The sequence below is a fragment of the Engraulis encrasicolus genome, chromosome 14 (assembly GCF_034702125.1).
Source record: "Engraulis encrasicolus isolate BLACKSEA-1 chromosome 14, IST_EnEncr_1.0, whole genome shotgun sequence".
In the NCBI taxonomy this organism is placed as follows: Eukaryota; Metazoa; Chordata; class Actinopteri; order Clupeiformes; family Engraulidae; genus Engraulis; species Engraulis encrasicolus.
Genome location: NC_085870.1, coordinates 9,781,009 through 9,800,030, shown reverse-complemented (window position 1 = coordinate 9,800,030; position 19,022 = coordinate 9,781,009). Strand labels below are relative to the sequence as shown.

At 43.5% G+C, this 19,022-nt stretch overlaps 1 protein-coding gene across 1 annotated transcript in view; it reads right to left on the bottom strand.

Annotated features, from left to right (window-relative positions):
- Positions 1 to 2,137: 2,137 nt before the first annotated feature.
- The window catches only part of shmt2 (serine hydroxymethyltransferase 2 (mitochondrial)), a 59,044-nt gene continuing 42,159 nt past the window's right edge, over positions 2,138 to 19,022 (bottom strand). Inside the window, exons 7-12 of the mRNA XM_063214899.1 lie at positions 16,740 to 16,879; positions 15,631 to 15,793; positions 13,846 to 13,945; positions 7,991 to 8,146; positions 7,031 to 7,138; positions 2,138 to 4,398 (exon numbers count right to left, since the gene is read on the bottom strand). Coding sequence (XP_063070969.1) covers positions 4,271 to 4,398; positions 7,031 to 7,138; positions 7,991 to 8,146; positions 13,846 to 13,945; positions 15,631 to 15,793; positions 16,740 to 16,879 — 795 coding nt within the window. The 3' untranslated portion in view covers positions 2,138 to 4,270. The remainder of the gene's footprint in view (positions 4,399 to 7,030; positions 7,139 to 7,990; positions 8,147 to 13,845; positions 13,946 to 15,630; positions 15,794 to 16,739; positions 16,880 to 19,022) is intronic.

Here is a 19,022-nt window from a genome sequence, read left to right as displayed (position 1 = left end):
TTTTGAACATTAAGGCCATTTTCTGAGTGGTCTGCAATGTTTTAGAGTCCCCCTCACCGTTTATTTCATGATTGCTGCAGTCTCTGTTATTTGGCTGATTTGGATTTGATCTCAACCAGCTTTAGAATGGCCGTCTATGGGCACCTGCAACTCTGTTCTTAAAATCACCTTTAACATTTGTTTTCAAGTATATGCAACTCAGCAAGTGTTCAGCAGTATTCACTGGTGTTCCTTAACAATTTTCGTAGCGAAATATGGCATCTGTCGTGTTTTATGTGTGTTTTATGTAGCAATTTGTAAATTAAGTTTCACTTTCACTTTCACTTTCACTTTCTTTCACAAAATGGCAAATAAAAAATGACAGAAGCCATATTTCGCCTTGAAACTTGTTAGGGACTGCTAGTGAACACCCCTAACCACATTGTGAGCTGTAGACTTTCAAAAACAAATGTTTAAGGTGATTTTAAGAACAGAGTTGCAGGTGCTCATAGACGGCCATTCTAAAGCTGGTTGAGATCAAATCCAAATCAGCCAAATAACAGAGACTGCAGCGAACATGAAATAAACGGTGAGGGGGACTCTGAAACATTGCAGACCACTCAGAAAATGGCCTTAATATTAAAAAAACTGGACTTCTCCTTTAAATGTTTCCTACCTGATACTTATATGATAGAAGGAAGTACATTTTAATTTATCCTTGGATAAAGGAACCATGTGTTTATTACCATTCAATGATTAGTTTTTAGATCAATTATTAGATTCTAGATTCATTGAGCATTCTCCAAATCCATATCCAGCAATGCTTCCAAGATTCTGTTGTTAAGGGCCTGTGTTGTTCCACAGGGCCGTATCCTCCAAACGTTAAAGGGAAGAAATTCATGCTCTCAGCAAGTTATTTTCCAAAAGTCATATGTTCAGCAAATCTTTTCCTGAGTCAACATGTTCAGAAATCACAAACATAAAACTACCAGCCTGCTGATGTTACACAATTTCATTTGAAGATATAATAATGAATATTCCAAAAGAACTCTGATCTTGGCAGGACTTAAATGCGAGAGGCACAGCTGCCTGCTAATCGATCCAAGAGAATGCCATGAGGAAATGTTTTTTTTCTTCTTCTTTTTAATTAGGCCATCAAATCAAAGGCTACACAAGATAAACAAAATAAACCGCACTGTGGAGATTTTACAATGCATCCCCGAATGGCAACCTTACATATCATATGAAAATAAGGTATAATTGAATTTTAATTGAATGCGCTGCATATTTGATGATCTTGGTGACATGGGACAAGGAGAAACATCAACAGTGTGCCATAAAGTGCTATATAAACTCGAGGGCAAGAAACCTTACAGCAAGTTAACAGCAAGCGAACAGTGCATCACTCCCTCTCGCTCTATGAGGCCTTCTGTGTTGTTCTTTAACAACAGCCCCGTGTGACGTGTGCGTGCTCGTCTTATGAATCACGGCCTCCACTTCAGCACCTCTTAGCGGTGGCGTGTCAGAGCGAGCTAATTGATGAGGGCCGCGTTCCTTCAGCCTCCCGAGCGAGCAATCCATCCATCCCAATCCTCGCGGCGAGCAGACTGGCAGTGACTGTTATTGCCCCGCGAGAGAAGCGCACACTTTATTATGAGATAATTACTGTACATTAGCGAGTGTTTGCTGTTTAAATATGACTCAAGTAGCGCGTGTACCATCGCTGCTGCCATGACGCCTCTGTAATGCCCCATCATGTTCTAGAATGGTCTAATTAAAACGGGCGTTCTACTTAGACTACGACGTGGCAGCCTAAATAAATGAATCTAATTAATTGCAGATGCTGTCAATTATTCCTCCCCTGTTGAACATGAGAGATTTATTGTCGAATTAGCGGACTGTGCTGTTGAGACCCATTGACAGTGTTGTGCTTCCAGGTTTCAGGTGCAGTTTTCAGGCATTACCTTCAGGTAAGGGGGCTGGGGGGGAATGGAGGGCGTGTTAGTCAAATTTCAAAGGTCGTAAAATTACCATTATTTCAATGTGTGGCATGGCAACACCTGTAACAACATAACGACAACATGCTCACAGGTGTAGGGTTAAAAGTTGTCTTACAACAATACCAGAAATATTGAAAATAAAAAAGAAAGAGACAAGAAACATTTTAACATGTTTATTAGGATCATTATTTTCATTATAAAATTTCTTTACAAAGATGCATCTCTTCTAAAACTTTACAAACTGTGGCAGCAATGCTATGCAATAGGGGAACAGTGGGGTGCTTGTTTCTAGATGTACAAAGGTCAACATTTATTTATTTTTATTTTTTTATAAAGTGTGTGCACGGTCACAAACAGCCACACAAGAGCTAACCTTCAAATGATGGGAACTGTACATGGGAATGTGTGTCACATTGTACATAACACTAATCACCTTCTGAAACATCTCCGTGAGAGAAACCTGAATCTTCAGATAACGTTGGTGACAGCAGCATCACACAACCCCAGGTGGGTAAACTAGGAAGCTAGTTCAGTATGAAACCAGGTTAAGTTAACCTTGAGGTAGAGGTAAATCACCCAATAGAGGGACCATTTTCTTGACTAAATGATGCCTTTAGGTTTGTCTATTAGCAGGTTTACCACCCCTTGTTGATTAACTAAGCCTGGTTTATCACTTCACCATGTTCTTAGTATAACCCCCAGCCCCACTGACTTACACCCCTAAACGGCACAGAAAATAAACACTATACGGCAATTTCGGTTAGAATATTAGCAAGCATTCTGCACTTCATCCATGATTTTATTTTCCCCTCCACCCTCTCTCTCTTCCGCCCACATGAAAATAGTGTTGTGTACAAAAATCGAGGCGCAGCCATTAGCTGGATTAGAATGAAAGAACGTGTACCTGTCCAGAAGCCAAATGGCTCTCTTCGGGGGATGCACGGTGGGTGCGGGATGAACCCCTCTCTCTGTAAACACTACAACCGAGCCTCCGGCACAGCGACGCCCATCCATTACAATGATTCATAAGCTTTTGTTCCGTTTTATTGGTCAATTTGGTCATCAAGAGCCGCTTTCACAACAAAACACAAAGAACTCCAGCAGCACTTGATTATCATCTACAGAGTTAATCATGTACACTCGCTTTTTTGTCATTTCATTTCAAAACTCTTGTAGTTTTCCTGTGCCCCCCTTGTTCCTTTTCACCCAGATGGTGGAAAGCCTGGAATGCAATTGTTCTCGTACGCGGTATGCAAGGTTGACATATAACTTAAGGTTGAGCTGCTCATCCTTGTGGCGTGGGCAGTGAACATGATGTCACTGAAGCACAGCAAATCTTCCTTTGGCTCAACGTCCACTTTGCCCTTTCCAATCCCCCGCCCATTACTCACTTGTGCGCTCACACACCCCAGTCGGCTCCCCCGGTGCAAGAACCAACGTTTTTATCACAGGAAAACGACATCACTATAAATTAGAAATGCGCCAGCAGTGTATTTTGCTCTGCAGTGCTCTGAGTTACAACTACATTTTTTTTTGCTTTTGCTTTTTTTTTTCTTAAGAAACATAAATGTACTGTATGGATCTCCTCACTCTGTCCTCCACTGGTCTCTGCACCACTACTTTAAGACTGTATTTGCCTATTTGGCAGTACCCAGTTATGACTGTATTTGCCTGTTTGGCTGTGCCCAACTTTAAGACTTTGTATTGGCCAAGGTTGGCTGTACCCAGCTCGAAGACTGTTATCGCCTGTTATTGGCTGTGCCCAGCTATAAGACTGTATTTGCCTGCTTGGCTGTACCCATGTACCCTAGCTGGTGACTGATAGCACACCAATCTGAGGGGCTGTGGTCTCGCATATGTGATTATCTTGCAGCTTTCGTCCCATTTCGAAATCCACAGGACGAGTATGACAACAGCGATTGGTGTAAACAAATAATAATAAAAAACAAGATAAAACTATTTATATCCGAGAGCAGACATAACAACGGAAATTATTTTTTAAAAAAAACAAAAAAAACCCTCCCATAAGGGGTGCCAAATACAGCATTCCAGGAAAAGAAGTGAAAAGAAAGCAAAAGTTTGATGGTCTTACGGTGTTCCCACATTTCAACTGGTTTGGAAGGGGACGAGTTATCTGTGATAACTGTGCATTATGACTTTCAACCTTTTCTTTTCTGCTCTCTCCCTCCCTCCCTCCCTTTCCTCTCCTCCTCCTCACCTTACCGACTTCCTCCCCCTGTCTCTCCTCTCCTCTTTCCCCCTCACTGGCCTGTTCACTGCGTCGTGGCCCCCTAGTGGTCGTGGAAGCCGGGCATGGGGAACGGCCGGGCGAAGGCCTCCACGCGCTGGCGCAGCTCCGCCAGGCGCGCCACCGTCTCGGGGTCCTGCAGCAGGAAGCTCTTGAAGTCCGCCAACTTGCCTGCACAGAAAAAGGATAAAAAAAGAAACGTGACATTAGAACGAAAGAAGAGAGGGGAGGAGAGGGGAGGGGATAGAAGCAGAAGATAGAATGAGTAAAAGTGGAAGATGGAGAGAATAGAAAAAGAAACACAAAAAATGAAAGAACAGAGGGCAAGGGAGAGAAGGGAAGCAGAAGTAAGGATGAGCAAAGGTAGAAGATGAAGGGGGCGGGATATAAAATAAACAAGACAAGAGGTCGAGTTGGTGATGGAGAGTCAAGCAGATGGCAAGGCAGAGACATGAGCAGAAAGAAAACACTCAAAATGGAGGACAAAATCTATTCCAGAAAAATCCGGAATCCACTCTGATATGTACAATAGTGGGGTATGACAACAGGGAATAACTGTACTCTACAAACCAACAACATCACTTCATTAACTCAGTGTTTCCCAACCAGGGGTACGTGTACCACTAGGGGTACGCGAGCACACCTCAGGGGGTACGCGGAAAAATGTAATAATAGCAAATTTATTGAGTGTAGTCATATTGGGATAGAGGAACAGAGCATGTGTGAGGGCGAGGGGGTACTCATCATATGACAAAATGGCTTAGGGGGTACGCAGGACAAAAAAGGTTGGGAAAAACTGCATTAACTAATGATAGCAAACGTCTACAGCTGTCAGGTACAAAAAGCAAATGGGGGAGAAAAAAAAGAAACGGAGAGTAAACAATCACAAATGCAGGAAATCATCCCAGTGTGTTTAGTTTGTACATTTCTATGGTAACCAAACATACCCCCCATGGTGCATTCACCTGTTTCAGGAGAATACTAAATACACCTTCTAGCTAGGTAAATACACTACATCTGCTCAGAACAAAAAACCTGTCAATGTTTTCCTTACATTGTATACCCATGTCTACAGGTAGTGCATGCTTTGATTCCCAATCAAACAAATTGATTCCTCTTCAAGCATTCTGTGGGTAATATCATTTGCATTCAGAAGCATTCTGTTGTGCTACAGTATAAGGAGACTGCCAAATTGCGGTGGTGTGAATCTACAGGGATTTACTTAGGTCAGAGAACAAGTTTGTTTTGGATGAAACCGCCAACTGCACTCAGAAAATGCTAAGCTACACTGAACGAACTCCTTGAGACATTTGAGTTCCCCAGCCTCCCCCTGGGAGTGTACCATATTTAAAATGCATTTACCGGACACTTGCCAGCAATACAAAACAACAAGGCTTTGCTGACATTCCTAAAATGAGTTTTTCCAAGAAGGGGAGGCCTCTTTTCAAAAAAAAAAAAAAAAAGAAGCTTGACTTCAACAAAACTATAAAAAGAAATTCTATGACTAGAAAACATTTCATTTTGGCTATAAAGAGAAAACACATGGCTCCAAGTAAGTACAGTAAGTAAGTTATGGAACTTTAAAAAAACAACAATATTGATTAGCTGACTGAAGTCACACAGCATAAAACAGCACAATATGGCCACTGCTGTTCCAGTCAATGGGAAAGCAGCCAAGACTTGCACCATATCTATATGCGGAGTCTCCAGCACATCCTAGAGAGACCAATGTCTGCCACATTTGTGTTGCTAAATTCATCACTTTGGTGAACCTGTTGTTAGCGCTCCTCAGTGCGCACAAGGGGTTGCTGTAGCACCAGCTTGTACACAGCAAAAGTGTGAGACATTCACTGCATTAGTTAGCCTCCAAAATGTAGCACTGACTGAGACAGCAAACAAGAGTGTATATGGCAAAAACACTAAGTGGTGGGAAGCTTCTTTAGCAGAGTCACAGCCAGAGTTGCGAAGCCAATAGAACAAATGATCACACCGTGAACTTCCTTGAATGGCACATGTTGTGCAATTTTTAAGTATTAAAACTCTGCTCGTTATTCCTCTACTGCAGTGTTTCTAAAACTTTTTTTCAGTCATGGCACTCTTTAAATTAATGAAAAATCTCAACACACCTAAAACTTTTTTAAACATAGATTATCATTAGAATATACACCGAATGAGTTAATGAGAGAAAATTAATCTTTACTATTTCCATAAACGAGTGTCCTCAATTTACTTAACTATGTGATAAAGTTTGAAGATTCCATTATGCATTGATGTTTGAATTTCATTTTAGTAGACTGGTGTCGACCACATTTTGACCAGGACTCCCTGGCATTTTGACCAGGACTCCCTGGCAGAAGAGACTGTAGTCTCAATGGGACAATCCTGGCTAAATAAAGGATAAATAAATAAATAAAAATTTGGGTCAAAGACGTCCAACATGTCCTTCAGTGCAACGGATACTTTTGCTTACTGTAAATGCAAAAAAAGAGATTTTTTAAAAATTATTTTTTGGCTTGGCTTTCATGCATTCACTTTTCAAAAAATTGTTTTGAAATTTCATGTTTTTCACAGTTACAGTAAGCAAAAGCATCTGTTACCACTGGAGGACAATGTCATGTTGGACGTCTTTGACCCATTTCTGCGGCACCCCAGTACCCTGGTCAAGAAGCACTGCATCTACTGTGAGGACTCAGCGGTCTTCTTGACGTCAAGAGCAATCTTGAAGCCTTAATTCCCCCCCTGGGGACCAATAAAGTCACTGCTCTACCTCTACTCTTCTCTAATCCATTACTACTCTACTCACCGGTCTTCTTCTTGACGTCCAGTCCGATCTTGAAGCCCTCGTCCAGGAAGTCCACCACCTGCTCAAAGTCGGCCTCCTTAAACTGCCTCGAGGTGAGTGCTGGCGCACCTGCCGACACAAAAAAACAGTTATGAATAAAAAATGATTATTGTTCCTGTAAGTTTGTTGCTTCCCATTCCAAATTTCAGAGCTGTGGGGATGTCTCAGGAGCTGTGTGTGTGTGTGTGTGTGTGTGTGTGTGTGTGTGTGTGTGTGTGTGTGTGTGTGTGTGTGTGTGTGTGTGTGTGTGTGTGTGTGTGTGTGTGTGTGTGTGTGTGTGTGTGTGTGTGTGTGTGTGTGCGCGCACGCGCGTGTGTGTGTGTGTGTGCACGCGCGTGTGTGTGTGTGCGCACGCGCGTGTGTGTGTGCGCGCACGCGCGTGTGTGTGTGTGCGCGCGTGTGCGTGTGTGTGTGTGTGTGTGCGCGTGCGTGTGTGTGCGCGTGGCCGAGCCTACTGCATATGTCATCATATATATATATATATTTTTTTTTTTTTTAAAGATATTTTTATGGGCTTTTTTGGGCCTTTATTTCGGATAGGACAGTGAAGGTGCGACAGGAAGTGAGAAGTGAGTGGAGAGAGATGGGGTAGGGTTGGGAAATGACCCCGTCCGGACTCGAACCGGGGTCCCCATGGGCATGCAAGCCCAAGTGTGGGGGGCTTAGCGCGCTGCGCCACAGCACCCCCCAATGTGTCTATGATATGTGCGCAAGCCCATGATGTCTGCATCTGATACAGTATGCATGCGTGTTGCATACCTAAGCGCAGCCCGCCGGGTGTCAGGGCGCTCTTGTCTCCGGGGCAGGTGTGTGTGTGTGTGTGTGTGTGTGTGTGTGTGTGTGTGTGTGTGTGTGTGTGTGTGTGTGTGTGTGTGTGTGTGTGTGTGTGTGTGTGTGTGTGTGTGTGTGTGAGTTGGGTACCTAAGCGCAGGCCGCCGGGCGTCAGGGCGCTCTTGTCTCCGGGGCAGGTGTTCTTGTTGGCCGTGATGGACACCAGCTCCAGGATCCTCTCCGCACGTGCTCCGTCCATACCCTGAGGACGCAGGTCCACCAGCACCAAGTGGTTCTCTGTGCCACCTGGAAGAGGAGGAGAGAGAGAGAGAGAGAGAGAGAGAGAGAGAGAGAGAGAGAGAGAGAGAGAGAGAGAGAGAGAGAGAGAGAGAGAGAGAGAGAGAGCGCGAGAGAGAGGAAGAGAGAGAGCGCGAGAGAGAGGAAGAGAGCGAGCGCGAGAGAGCACGCGCGAGAGAGAGAGAGAGAGCGCGAGAGAGAGAGAGAGAGAAAGAGAGAGAAAGAGAGAGCGCGAGAGAGAGCGCGAGAGAGAGAGAGAGAGAGAGAGAGAGAGAGAGCGAGAGAGAGCGAGAGAGCGAGCGCGAGAGAGAGCGCGAGAGAGAGAGAGAGAGAGAGAGAGAGAGCGAGAGAGAGCGAGAGAGAGCGAGAGAGCGAGCGCGAGAGAGAGGAAGAGAGCGAGCGCGAGAGAGAGAGAGCACGCGCGAGAGAGAGAGAGAGAGCGCGAGAGAGAGAAAGAGAGAGAGAGAGAGAGAGAGAGAGAGAGAGAGAGAGAGAGAGAGAGAGAGAGAGAGAGAGAGAGAGGGAGAGAGAGAGAGCAGAAACAGGGAGGGCAAAGAGGGAGCCGTAGAAAGAAGAGGAAGTTTGTGTCAGAGGGCAGATAGGAGGAAAGAAAAAAGGGGGAAAAAATGGAGGGCATGAGGAGAAAAAAAGAGGCATCGGCGTGGCGTGGGGGGTGTTACTGAATGTAAAGACCAGTGGGGTGTGGCTGGAGCGAGGGCTCTTAGCAGGAGGAGCAGGTGGCGGCGTGACAGGCACAATTTTAAAGATGGATCAACCAGTTCATCCGGTAGTTTTTTAAAAGGTCTCTCAAAACAATGGGGGGAACAAAAAATGTTAAAAATGAGAGTTTGGCCTTTAAAGCCTTAACTAGAAACCAGAATGGACCTGAGCCCGGGCTGAACTTACTGTAAAAGTCTGCCAACGCTGCCATTTCTTCCTCCCTTCTCATAACAATTTGCAAAAAAATTAAGAAGGTTAGCTCTGGACTGCTGCCAAAAAAAAGAATAAAAATAAAATGGGATGCTGTGGTGGTGAAGCACACTAACACGCTGTACTATATATAGAGCAGTGTTTTCCCAACCTTTTTTGTCTTGCGTACCCCCAAAGCCTTTTTGTCATAACACAAGTACCCCTGTCACTCAGGCTCTTGATCTCTTCCTCTATCCCAATGCTGTGGGGATGGCGCCGTCTGACTGCCTTTACCACAGCTCCAAAACTTTTAAAAATCGTTCTTGCTATTTAGGTTGTTTTTTTCTACTTTTGTGTGACTAGAGTTGTAAATTGTGTTAGCATTCTCAAAGGCTTTTGATCAACTTTTCTGCTAATTGTGTAGTCATTTTTTTTTTTAGCTTTTTCTTCTTTTTTTTTCTTTTCACTAAGCATTTGAAAAAAATGCAAGAAAGACGCTTTCCGACGCCAGTAGTCAGCATACAAGCCCTGAGTTTTGATAATGCCTTTCAGATACAGTGAGGAGAATAAGTATTTGATTCCTTGCTGATTTTGTTGGTTTGCCCACTAATAAAGACATGATCATTCTATAACATTAATGATAAACTGTATTCTAATATAGAGAGACAGAATATAAAAAAGAAAATTTAATTGATTTGTATTCCATTGAGGAAAATAAGTATTTGACCCCTCTAGTCAAAGAAGACAAAATACTTGGTGGTAAAGCCCTTGTTTTCTCATACAGAGGTCAGATGTTTCTTTCAGTTAATGACAATGTTTGTGGATATATTAGAAAGGATTTTTGATCACTTTTCTATGCAGATCATCTCTAAATCACTTAAGTTGTATGACTGCAGCTCAACAAATGGGAGCTTCTGTTCCCTTCACAGGATTATTATAGGGTTAATGTTTGGAAACTGTCTAGGCCACTTCATGACCTTAATGTGCTTCTGCTTGAGCTACTCCTTCGTTGCTTGGGCTGTATGTTATAGATTAATATCATATTGGGACGCCAATCCATGACCCACCTTCAGTCTATTGGTGGTGGGAAAGAGGTTGGCATGCAGCATTGTACGTTTACATGTCTCCCTCCATCCATTTCTTGACGATGTGAAGTTGTCCTGTGTCTTGGCCAGACAAACAACCTCAAAACATTATGTTACCACTTTCATTTATGATGTTGGAGAAGGTGTTGTTCTTGGGATCATAGGCAGCATTTCTCTTCCTCCAAACACATCGAGTTGTGTTAATGCCAAACAGTTTGATTTTGGTGTCATCTGATTCCAGCACCTCCCAATCATATCCTAATCCAGTTTGATGTTCATTGGCAAACCTCAGGTGAGCCTGAACAGGTTCCTTCTGAAGCCGGGGTACCATACATGCACTGCAGGATTTTAATCCGCTGTGGTATCAAGTGTTTCCAATAGTTTTCTTGGTGATTGAGGTCCCAGCTGCCTTGAGATCATTTCCTAGCTCCTCCCATACAGTTTTAAGGTGCTTTATCTCCTTTTTTTCTGGTTATTAAATTCCCACAAGGTCAAATCTTGTAAGGAACCAGAGACAGGCCTAAGATTGATGATTGATGATCATTTTGTATGTCCTAAAATTGGGAAGAAATACACCAACAGTTTGCTCTTTAATATCCAGGAGCCCATTTCAGCCTTGTTGAGTTCTAAAATCTTTTCCCTGACATCCTTTGACAGCTTTTTGGTCTGTCCCATGTTGGCGAGTTTAGTTTGATTGATTGACTGATTCTATGGACTGATTCTGCAGATTCAATGTGTCTTTTGTGTAGGTTACTATTAACAGGTGTGTTCAATTCAGATAACAAGTTGATTGGAAGTGCCATTTGATCTGCGGGATCAGAACTCTTAATGGTTGGCAGGGGATCAAATACTTATTTCCCTCAATTAAATATAAATCAATTATTATATATTCTTTAGAGTTAATTTCTGCATTTTCTTTTTGATATTCTGTCTCTCCATATTAGAATACATATTATCATTAACATTAAATACTGATCATGTCTTTATTAGTGGGCAAACGAACAAAATCAGCAAGGGATCAAATACTTATTCTCCTCACTGTAAGTACCTGTAGAGCTACACAGTCTTCCTGCGCAACTACTACAGTAGGTCTTGATGAGATGAAGCTATGTTACGGTCGTTCGAGAGTAATCTTTGAAGGACTATTATCGCTGTTGTACGTGTGCTTGTGTGCGCCTTTTCTCACTTGAACCCCGGAAAATTGGCGGCGTATGGCAGGCTCCAAAGCTGGTGTGTGAATATGGCAATGTGTATGTGTATTAGGCATGGTACGGTTTGCTTTGCAAACCGAGAACGTACGGTTTGCATGTCACGGAACGGGGTAGTGGGCAACCGCACGGTGCCCACGGTTTCAAAAAATAAATAAATAGAGTGACCACCGGCGGACGACGCTATTAAAATCCTACTACTTTTACAAGCATAAAACACAAAGACTACGTAGGATATTGAGTGTGGAAAGACTGATTTCTATCAGCCAACTGAAAGACATAATGTAACAGCATGCGCCAGCTGACTAGGCTACAGTAGCCTACAAGCAAGTGCAGGTCGGTCAGCAGCGTCACCTTCTCCCCCCTCTCTCTCCACGTCAGCGCAAGTGACTGTTCCCAGCCTTTATGCTGACCATTTTAAATTAAATGCACATGAATTTACAAACAATGACAGATTAGCAGAACAAAGTAGACTATGACTTACGTTACAGTAGCCTAGTGTAGGCTATATCCACGTGGAATGGGGATTCCGGACGGCAAAATGCGAGATAATTGAACATATCCATCAGATTCACTGTGCTGTCCTTAACTGCAATCAACTGTAGGCCTAATTATATGTAGCTAGTTAAACTCTGATGGACGGAAGGGGACTTTGTGCTGTTGCCTAGTTAACATTGATGTTTAACACTATAACAAAAATAAAATTTGACTGTTAAGGCTCAGCTTCACAGGAGTTTTGTGAAACATTCTTGTGCATACACTTCTAAAAAAACGATCTTTTTAAATTATTTGTTACCTTAACTTTCACATTTTAACATAACATAACCCTATCACTTGTTCACTTAAAATTGAATTTGACTTCTGATTTTACTTCTATGCTTCTCACAGCCGGCAGTTTCATGATAGGAAGCAACTGATTCATAAGCGCAAAACTCGCAGAAAGCGGTATCAAAATAAAAGTCCAATTCGTTCTCAGTGTGTCATTAACCAAAATAGTCATACTACACTGACCTAATGGTCCCATTACCTACAGGAGTGTAGCTGTTTTATTTTTACACGTCAAATGTGTTATAGCATGTAATATTTGAATATTTGTCAACTTAAAAGTTAGGACTTAGTTCTCCCTTTTTGTGAAATAAATGGAAGCATGTTAAAATCATTGATATCTTTCCTCTTTCAGTTGGGTTAAATGAAGTCAAATTCAACATACCCATGATAAGCTTACATTTTCATTCAAATTTTTATATAATATATTTTATTTAAAAAAAAAAAAAAAAAAAAAAACAGAACCGTACAAAACCGAAAACCGTGACCTTGAAACCGTGATATGGACCGAACCGTGACATTTGTGAACCGTACCACCCCTAATGTGTATATGTTACCGATATCCGATATTGATATTGCGGTTTTGGCCGATAACCGATATTACCCGATACCGATGTTTTTTTTTTGTTTTTTTTTTAAAGAGATAACATTTAATACAGACTGACAATGATGCAAACAAACTGAATTTTTGAATGTCCTCTTATTTCCAAACACACTTTAACTCCCTGTGATAAAATTAGATAAAAAATAGAGACAAACTAGAAGACAAACAATGAAAGTCACCGTCAAGTGCAATCTTTTAGAACCGTAACATATTTTTTTAAAAATCGCCGTTAACATCGGCCCAGTTTTACCCATCGCACCGATGTCCGATGTGTTGAGAAATGTCAAATATCGGCCGATACCGATACATCTGGCCGATACATCGTGCATCCCTAGTATATGTGCATTTTGGAAAGCGTTTTGAGACAACTTGATTGTTGTGATACTGTGCTATATAAATACATACTGTAATACAGGGTATCTGCACATTTTTCATCACCCAATTTAATACATTTTAATACCATTTTTAAGACCTCCAACATTAAAATTAATACCACTACACGGGTGTGCGTGTGTGTGTTACAGTATTGTTTTGTATTGTACTGTATTCCAATGTGACTATGGTCTACATTTGACATTACGTTTTTCCACGTACCCTCTGCAGTGTGCTTGCATGCATACCCCTGGTGGTTCACGTACCCCTGGTTGGGAAACACTGATATAGATAGCATCCTTGTCCATGGGGAGGCAGGTTTGAATCCTTGAACAAAGCGTACCTTTTTTTTTTTTTTATTATTACTTTATTTATAGAAAGTAGCTTAGTGTACAATATCTCAATGTAGTTTACCAACAACATCTTGGACAATGGTTCGGCAGTTCACTAACATCACACATCAAGTACTATACAGTTCAATAATCATTTCAGTTTCCGGTAAACAATACCCATCCCCAGAGGTCCATTTCCCTTCACATGCACACTTCTGTACTTCTATAGATCCTTTTTTTTTTTTTTTTTTTTTTTTTTACATTAAATCGACACTAGACAGTTGACGCATACAATAAGCACAAAAAATAAAACCAAAGAGAGTATGAGAACATAAAAACATAGAGAGAGAGAGAGAGAGAGAACAAAGCGTACCTGAGACCAGAGTGTAGCCTTTCTTGAGCAGTGCATCTGCCATGGCCTTGGAGTTGCGCATCACCTGGCCGATATAGTCCCTGAACATGGGGGTGTTGGCCTGAAGGAGGGGGAGAGAGAGAGAGAGAGAGAGAAAGAAAGAGAGAGAGAGAAAGAAAGAAAGAGAGAGAGAGAAAGAAAGAAAGAAAGAAATAAAGAAAGAAAGAAAGAAAGAGAAAGAGAGAGAGAGAGAGAGAGAAAGAGAGACGTTATAAAGGTCACATTAAAAAGGTCAAATCAAATGTCAGGACAAAAAACCCCACAATGCCGAGTAAGGGAGCCGTTTAGAGAGAGCTTCAGATGTCTACATGCCATGTTTACATTAGTCGTGAAACATTAACAGCAGAGCAGCCGAGAAAGAGATGTACGATTTGACGAAAGTTCAAGCAAATTACATTTTTAAAAAAAAACCCTCGACTGACTACAGAACGAATCCTAAATGACAACTGGCGCATTCCGATTTCTTCCCCAAACCATCATCTTGTCATCTCAAATTCTCTCAACTCCAGAGAAATGGTAAAATGATGTAATGTGTGGTAAAAAGGAAGAGGGAGAGGAAGAGAGGAGTAGGGGGAGGAGGAGGAGGAGGAGGAGGAAGAGGAAGAGGAAGAGAGGAGTAGGGGGAGGAGGAGGAGGAGGAGGAGGAGAAAGAGGGTGCTAAAAAGCAGACATATGGTAGGAAGAGGAAGAGGGGAGGAGAAAACAGGCCATAGAAGAGGAGGAGAGGAAGAAGTAGATCAAGAGGAGACAGTCGAGGAAGAAAAAGAGGAGGAAGAGGAGAGAGGAGAAAAAAGGTAGAGACGGAGGACAAGTTCGAGACGACGGAAAAAAACTTGTGTGTGCAAGCTATGACCTTGTGATGAGCGACGGCCACCCCTGCGAGGTGTGTGTGTGTGTGTGTGTGTGTGTGTGTGTGTGAGTGTGTGAGTGTGTGAGTGTGTGAGTGTGTGAGTGTGTGAGTGAGTGAGTGTGTGAGTGTGTGAGTGTGTGAGTGTGTGAGTGAGTGAGTGAGTGAGTGAGTGAGTGAGTGAGTGAGTGAGTGAGTGAGTGAGTGAGTGAGTGAGTGAGAGTGTGAGAGAGAGTGAGTGAGAGAGTGTGTGTGTGTGTGTGTGTGAGTGTGTGTGTGTGAGTGAGAGAGTGTGAGTGTGTGTGTGTGTGTGTGTGTGTGTGTGTGTGTGTGTGTGTGTGTGTGTGTGTGTGTGTGTGTGTGTGTGTGTGTGTGATAGAGAGTGAGTGAGCATGTGGATAGGTGGGTGTGTGCATCTCCTCTGAACTGTTAAGAGTGCGATGGTGTAATTGTGTGTGTGTGTATGTGTCTGTGTCTACTATCCTGTCTGACTGTGATGGCCACCCCTGCGATGGTGCGTGCTTAACGTGCATGTGTGTGTGTATGTGTGTGTGTGTGTGTGTGTGTGTGTGTGTGTGTGTGTGTGTGTGGTGAGTGTGAGTGTGAGTGTGTGTGTATGTGCGCCTGCGTCTCCTATTACCTGGCGGAGGGCGACGGCCACCCCTGCGATGGCGTGGTTGTGTGTGTGTGTGTGTGTGTGTGTGTGTGTGTGTGTGTGTGTGTGTGTGTGTGTGTGTGTGTGTGTGTGTGTGTGTGTGTGTGCGTGAGCGTGAGCGTCTCCTCTGACCTGGCGGAGTGCGACGGCCACTCCTGCGATGGTTGTGTGTGTGTGTGTGTGTGTGTGTGTGTGTGTGTGTGTATGTGTGTGAGTGTGTGTGCGCGCGTGCGTCTCCTCTGACCTGGCGGAGGGCGACGGCCACTCCTGCGATGGCGTGGTTGTGCGGGCCACCCTGCAGCTGGGGGAACACGGAGAAGTTGACGCGGTCCTCCAGGTCATACATCACCTCGCGACCCTTCTTGTCCACCGAGCGCACACCCTTACGGTAGAAGATCATGCCCGCCCTGGAGAACATGGAGAGGAGTGAGAGAGAGAGAGAGAGAGAGAGAGAGAGAGAGAGAGAGAGAGAGAGAGAGAGAGAGAGAGAGAGAGAGAAAGAACGAGAACAAGAGAGTCAGATAGAAAAACAGACAGATGGAGAGAGAGCAAGAAAGTTAGAGAAAGAGTGACAAACACAAAGGGAGAAAGGGAAAGAGAAAGAGAAAGAGAGAATAAAGAGCAGGAGGGAAAAGACAGAGGCAGAGAGAGCGTGTGAGACAGTCAAGAGACCATAATAACAACATCCTTATTCTGGTGGGCTCACAGCGAGATGACATGCTACCGCGCTGCTTCTGTGAGCTCACGCTGGTGGACTTCCGATTGGATCCTGTTGTATTTCTGCTTGGGAAAACAGCAGCTCTCAGAGCCATTCATCACTGTCCAGAGAGAGGGAGAGTAGTGCCTCACTCAGCAGGAGAGAGAGAGAGAGAGAGAGAGAGAGAGAGAGAGAGAGAGAGATACAGAGAGAGAGAGAATAAAGAAAGAAAGAAAGAAAGAGAGAAATAAAAGAAAAGAGAGTGAGAGAGACCGATACAGAGAGAGAGAGAGAGAGAGAGAGAGAGAGAGAGAGAGAGAGAGAGAGAGAGAGAGAGAGAGAGAGAGAAAGAGAGACAGAGAGGTTTTAATTCACTCCTCTCTCATCTCCCGCAACTCCTTATTTTCTTCACTCACTGGCTTACTGCACGTCATGGTAAACAGCGCTCACAGTGACAGGACACATGCATGCAGAAGCGCACACACACACACACACACTCAGCTCTCAATATTGTTCCCCCTTCAACTGTGAAACATACCCTCCATCATGACAAAATCACCCTACTCTCTACTTCACACATACAGAGAGATACATAAACACACATAGACACACACACACAGATACACAGACAGACAGACACACACACACACACACACCTGGCTCCTCTGAGGGACTTGTGCGTGGTGGTGGTGACGATGTCGGCGTGGTCGAAGGGGGAGGGGATGGCCCTGCCAGCCACCAGACCACTGATGTGGGCCATGTCAGCCAGCAGGTAGGCCTTTACCTCCGTACACAGCTGCAGAGAGAGAGAGAGAGAGAGAGAGAGAGAGAGAGAGAGAGAGAGAGAGAGAGAGAGAGAGAGAGGGAGGGAGGGAGAGAGAGAGAGAGAGAGAGAGAGAGAGAGAGAGAGAGAGAGACAGAGACAGAGACAGAATTAGAGAGAGGCAGAGAGGAACAACAAAGTGGCCCATTTTAAAATTATTGTTTTACCCATTTCTGTAAATACATTATAAAGTATACACGTCAATCACATTTGACAAAAAAAGAGGGAAAAAAAGACAAGTCTGGGAAACAAGAAAGAGAGCTTTTGGAAAAAAAGAAAGAAGAAAAAGGTGAAGATTTAAAAGCAGTGGTTGTGCTATTTTTAAATCCTCTAAATTAGGGTCAATCTCGCGCCTTTCGCAAACGGTGACAAAATGGACATGTTAGTTAACCACGCCATCACATTTTCATCTGACTTCATCTCCCTCCTCTCCATGGATCATGTCACCTATAGGCATCGCCTCCATTTACAGTGCCACCGCAGCTATGCACAGCTGCCAACCGGCCAGACGCCTTTTCAAGTGATGCCAGCCTGCCATCCTCACCCACATCTCCGCGGCAACCTCATCAGGACCAGACGGTGTCAGAGCGGGTGACAGGAGAGGATGATTGACGAGAGCGCAATGCTACTGACGACACTTTGGATGGTGTTCAAAAAGGCTCACCTCCCATCGAATCCGCTGGAAAAAGCCCTGAATTTCATCCACCGGTCTGACAAACTTGGTGGGAACTTTTCTGTGGGTTTCTCTCATCTATTCAAGCCATCTTTTCTCGCTTTCTTCCTTCCATTTCAGTCTGTGTGAGTGAGTGAGTGAGTGAGTGAGTGTGAAAGTGTGTGTACAGTTTGGCTTCCAGGGATCCTGATTGGTATTTTAGGTCAAACGAAAATCTAAAACTGAACTGACAAACTGAAGCCTTTTCCCCAATGCAACAAGAATACACAATACTAAAACATAGCCTATCGAGAACACATCCATTGAATTATTCCACTGCATGGCTTCTAAAAGCATGAGCTTTATTGCTTTTGTATATTGCTCATTTTGAGTATGAGAACATAACATTCAGACTCATTCCCAAAATCTATTTTCTACACTGTAAAATTTAAGGCAGAATTTTTTAATATATGATGTATTTTTGCTGAATGTATTCTTACAAGACCTGTGACAATAGCCATAAATTGTCTATCGGATGACTATACTCTACATGCAGTTTCATATCAATGCAGATTAACCCAAATTACTTATCTAGATTTACCTGTAAGGTAATGATAGATGGGAACTTTTTATGGTGCTAGGCAACATCATGATTGCCTCTTCGTTTTCTGATGAAATGGCTTAAAATGTCTGCGGAAGAAGCTCTTTTGATAAAAGTGCTATAGCCATACACGGTCAAAACGCCATCTTATTGTATTGTAGTTGCCTACCAGACACATGGCACAAAATGTCGCCCTGTGTATCATCACCTTTAGGTAGCCTACACTTAAAGACACTGCATGCAGAATTGGGTTTATTCACGAAGCGTTTCTAAAGAACTTCTGGCTTAACTGATGCACTGTAGTTGAAATTTTAATTTTGGCTTTATATTCCCCATACTGAACACTGGAAGTAGGGTGGTACAATGCAGAGTTTAAAAAACAACATATTTAGTATTCACTTAATTTGTCGAGCCTTAAGACATGGTAAAAGACAAGGTTTGCCCTTCCTCCGTTGGTGCGATTGTGAATCTTGCTGATCTCATGTGAATGTGGCTCCTGAGCCATCCCAGCAGGCCTGATTTCCACAAGCAGGAAATGTGCCGATGCAAAGCTAGGAGGAGAGAAGGATGAGGGGAGGAGAGGAGCAAAGAGGAGGATGAGGGGAGGAGAGGAGCAAAGAGGAGGATGAGGGGAGGAGAGGAGCAAAGAGTAGGATGAGGGGAGGGGGAACAAAGGAGCTGAGGAGGCGAAGGGGAGAAGAAGGGAGGGGAGGAGGAAAGAAAGAAAGAAAGAAAGGAAGGAGGGAGAGACAAGAGGAGAAGAAGAGGCAAGGAAAGGAGGCAGTGTTGGGAGAGGAGAGGTGAGAGGTTGACATGAAAGGGCACAGAGCATAGGAAGAAAGGAGGATAGAAGCTGAGAGGAG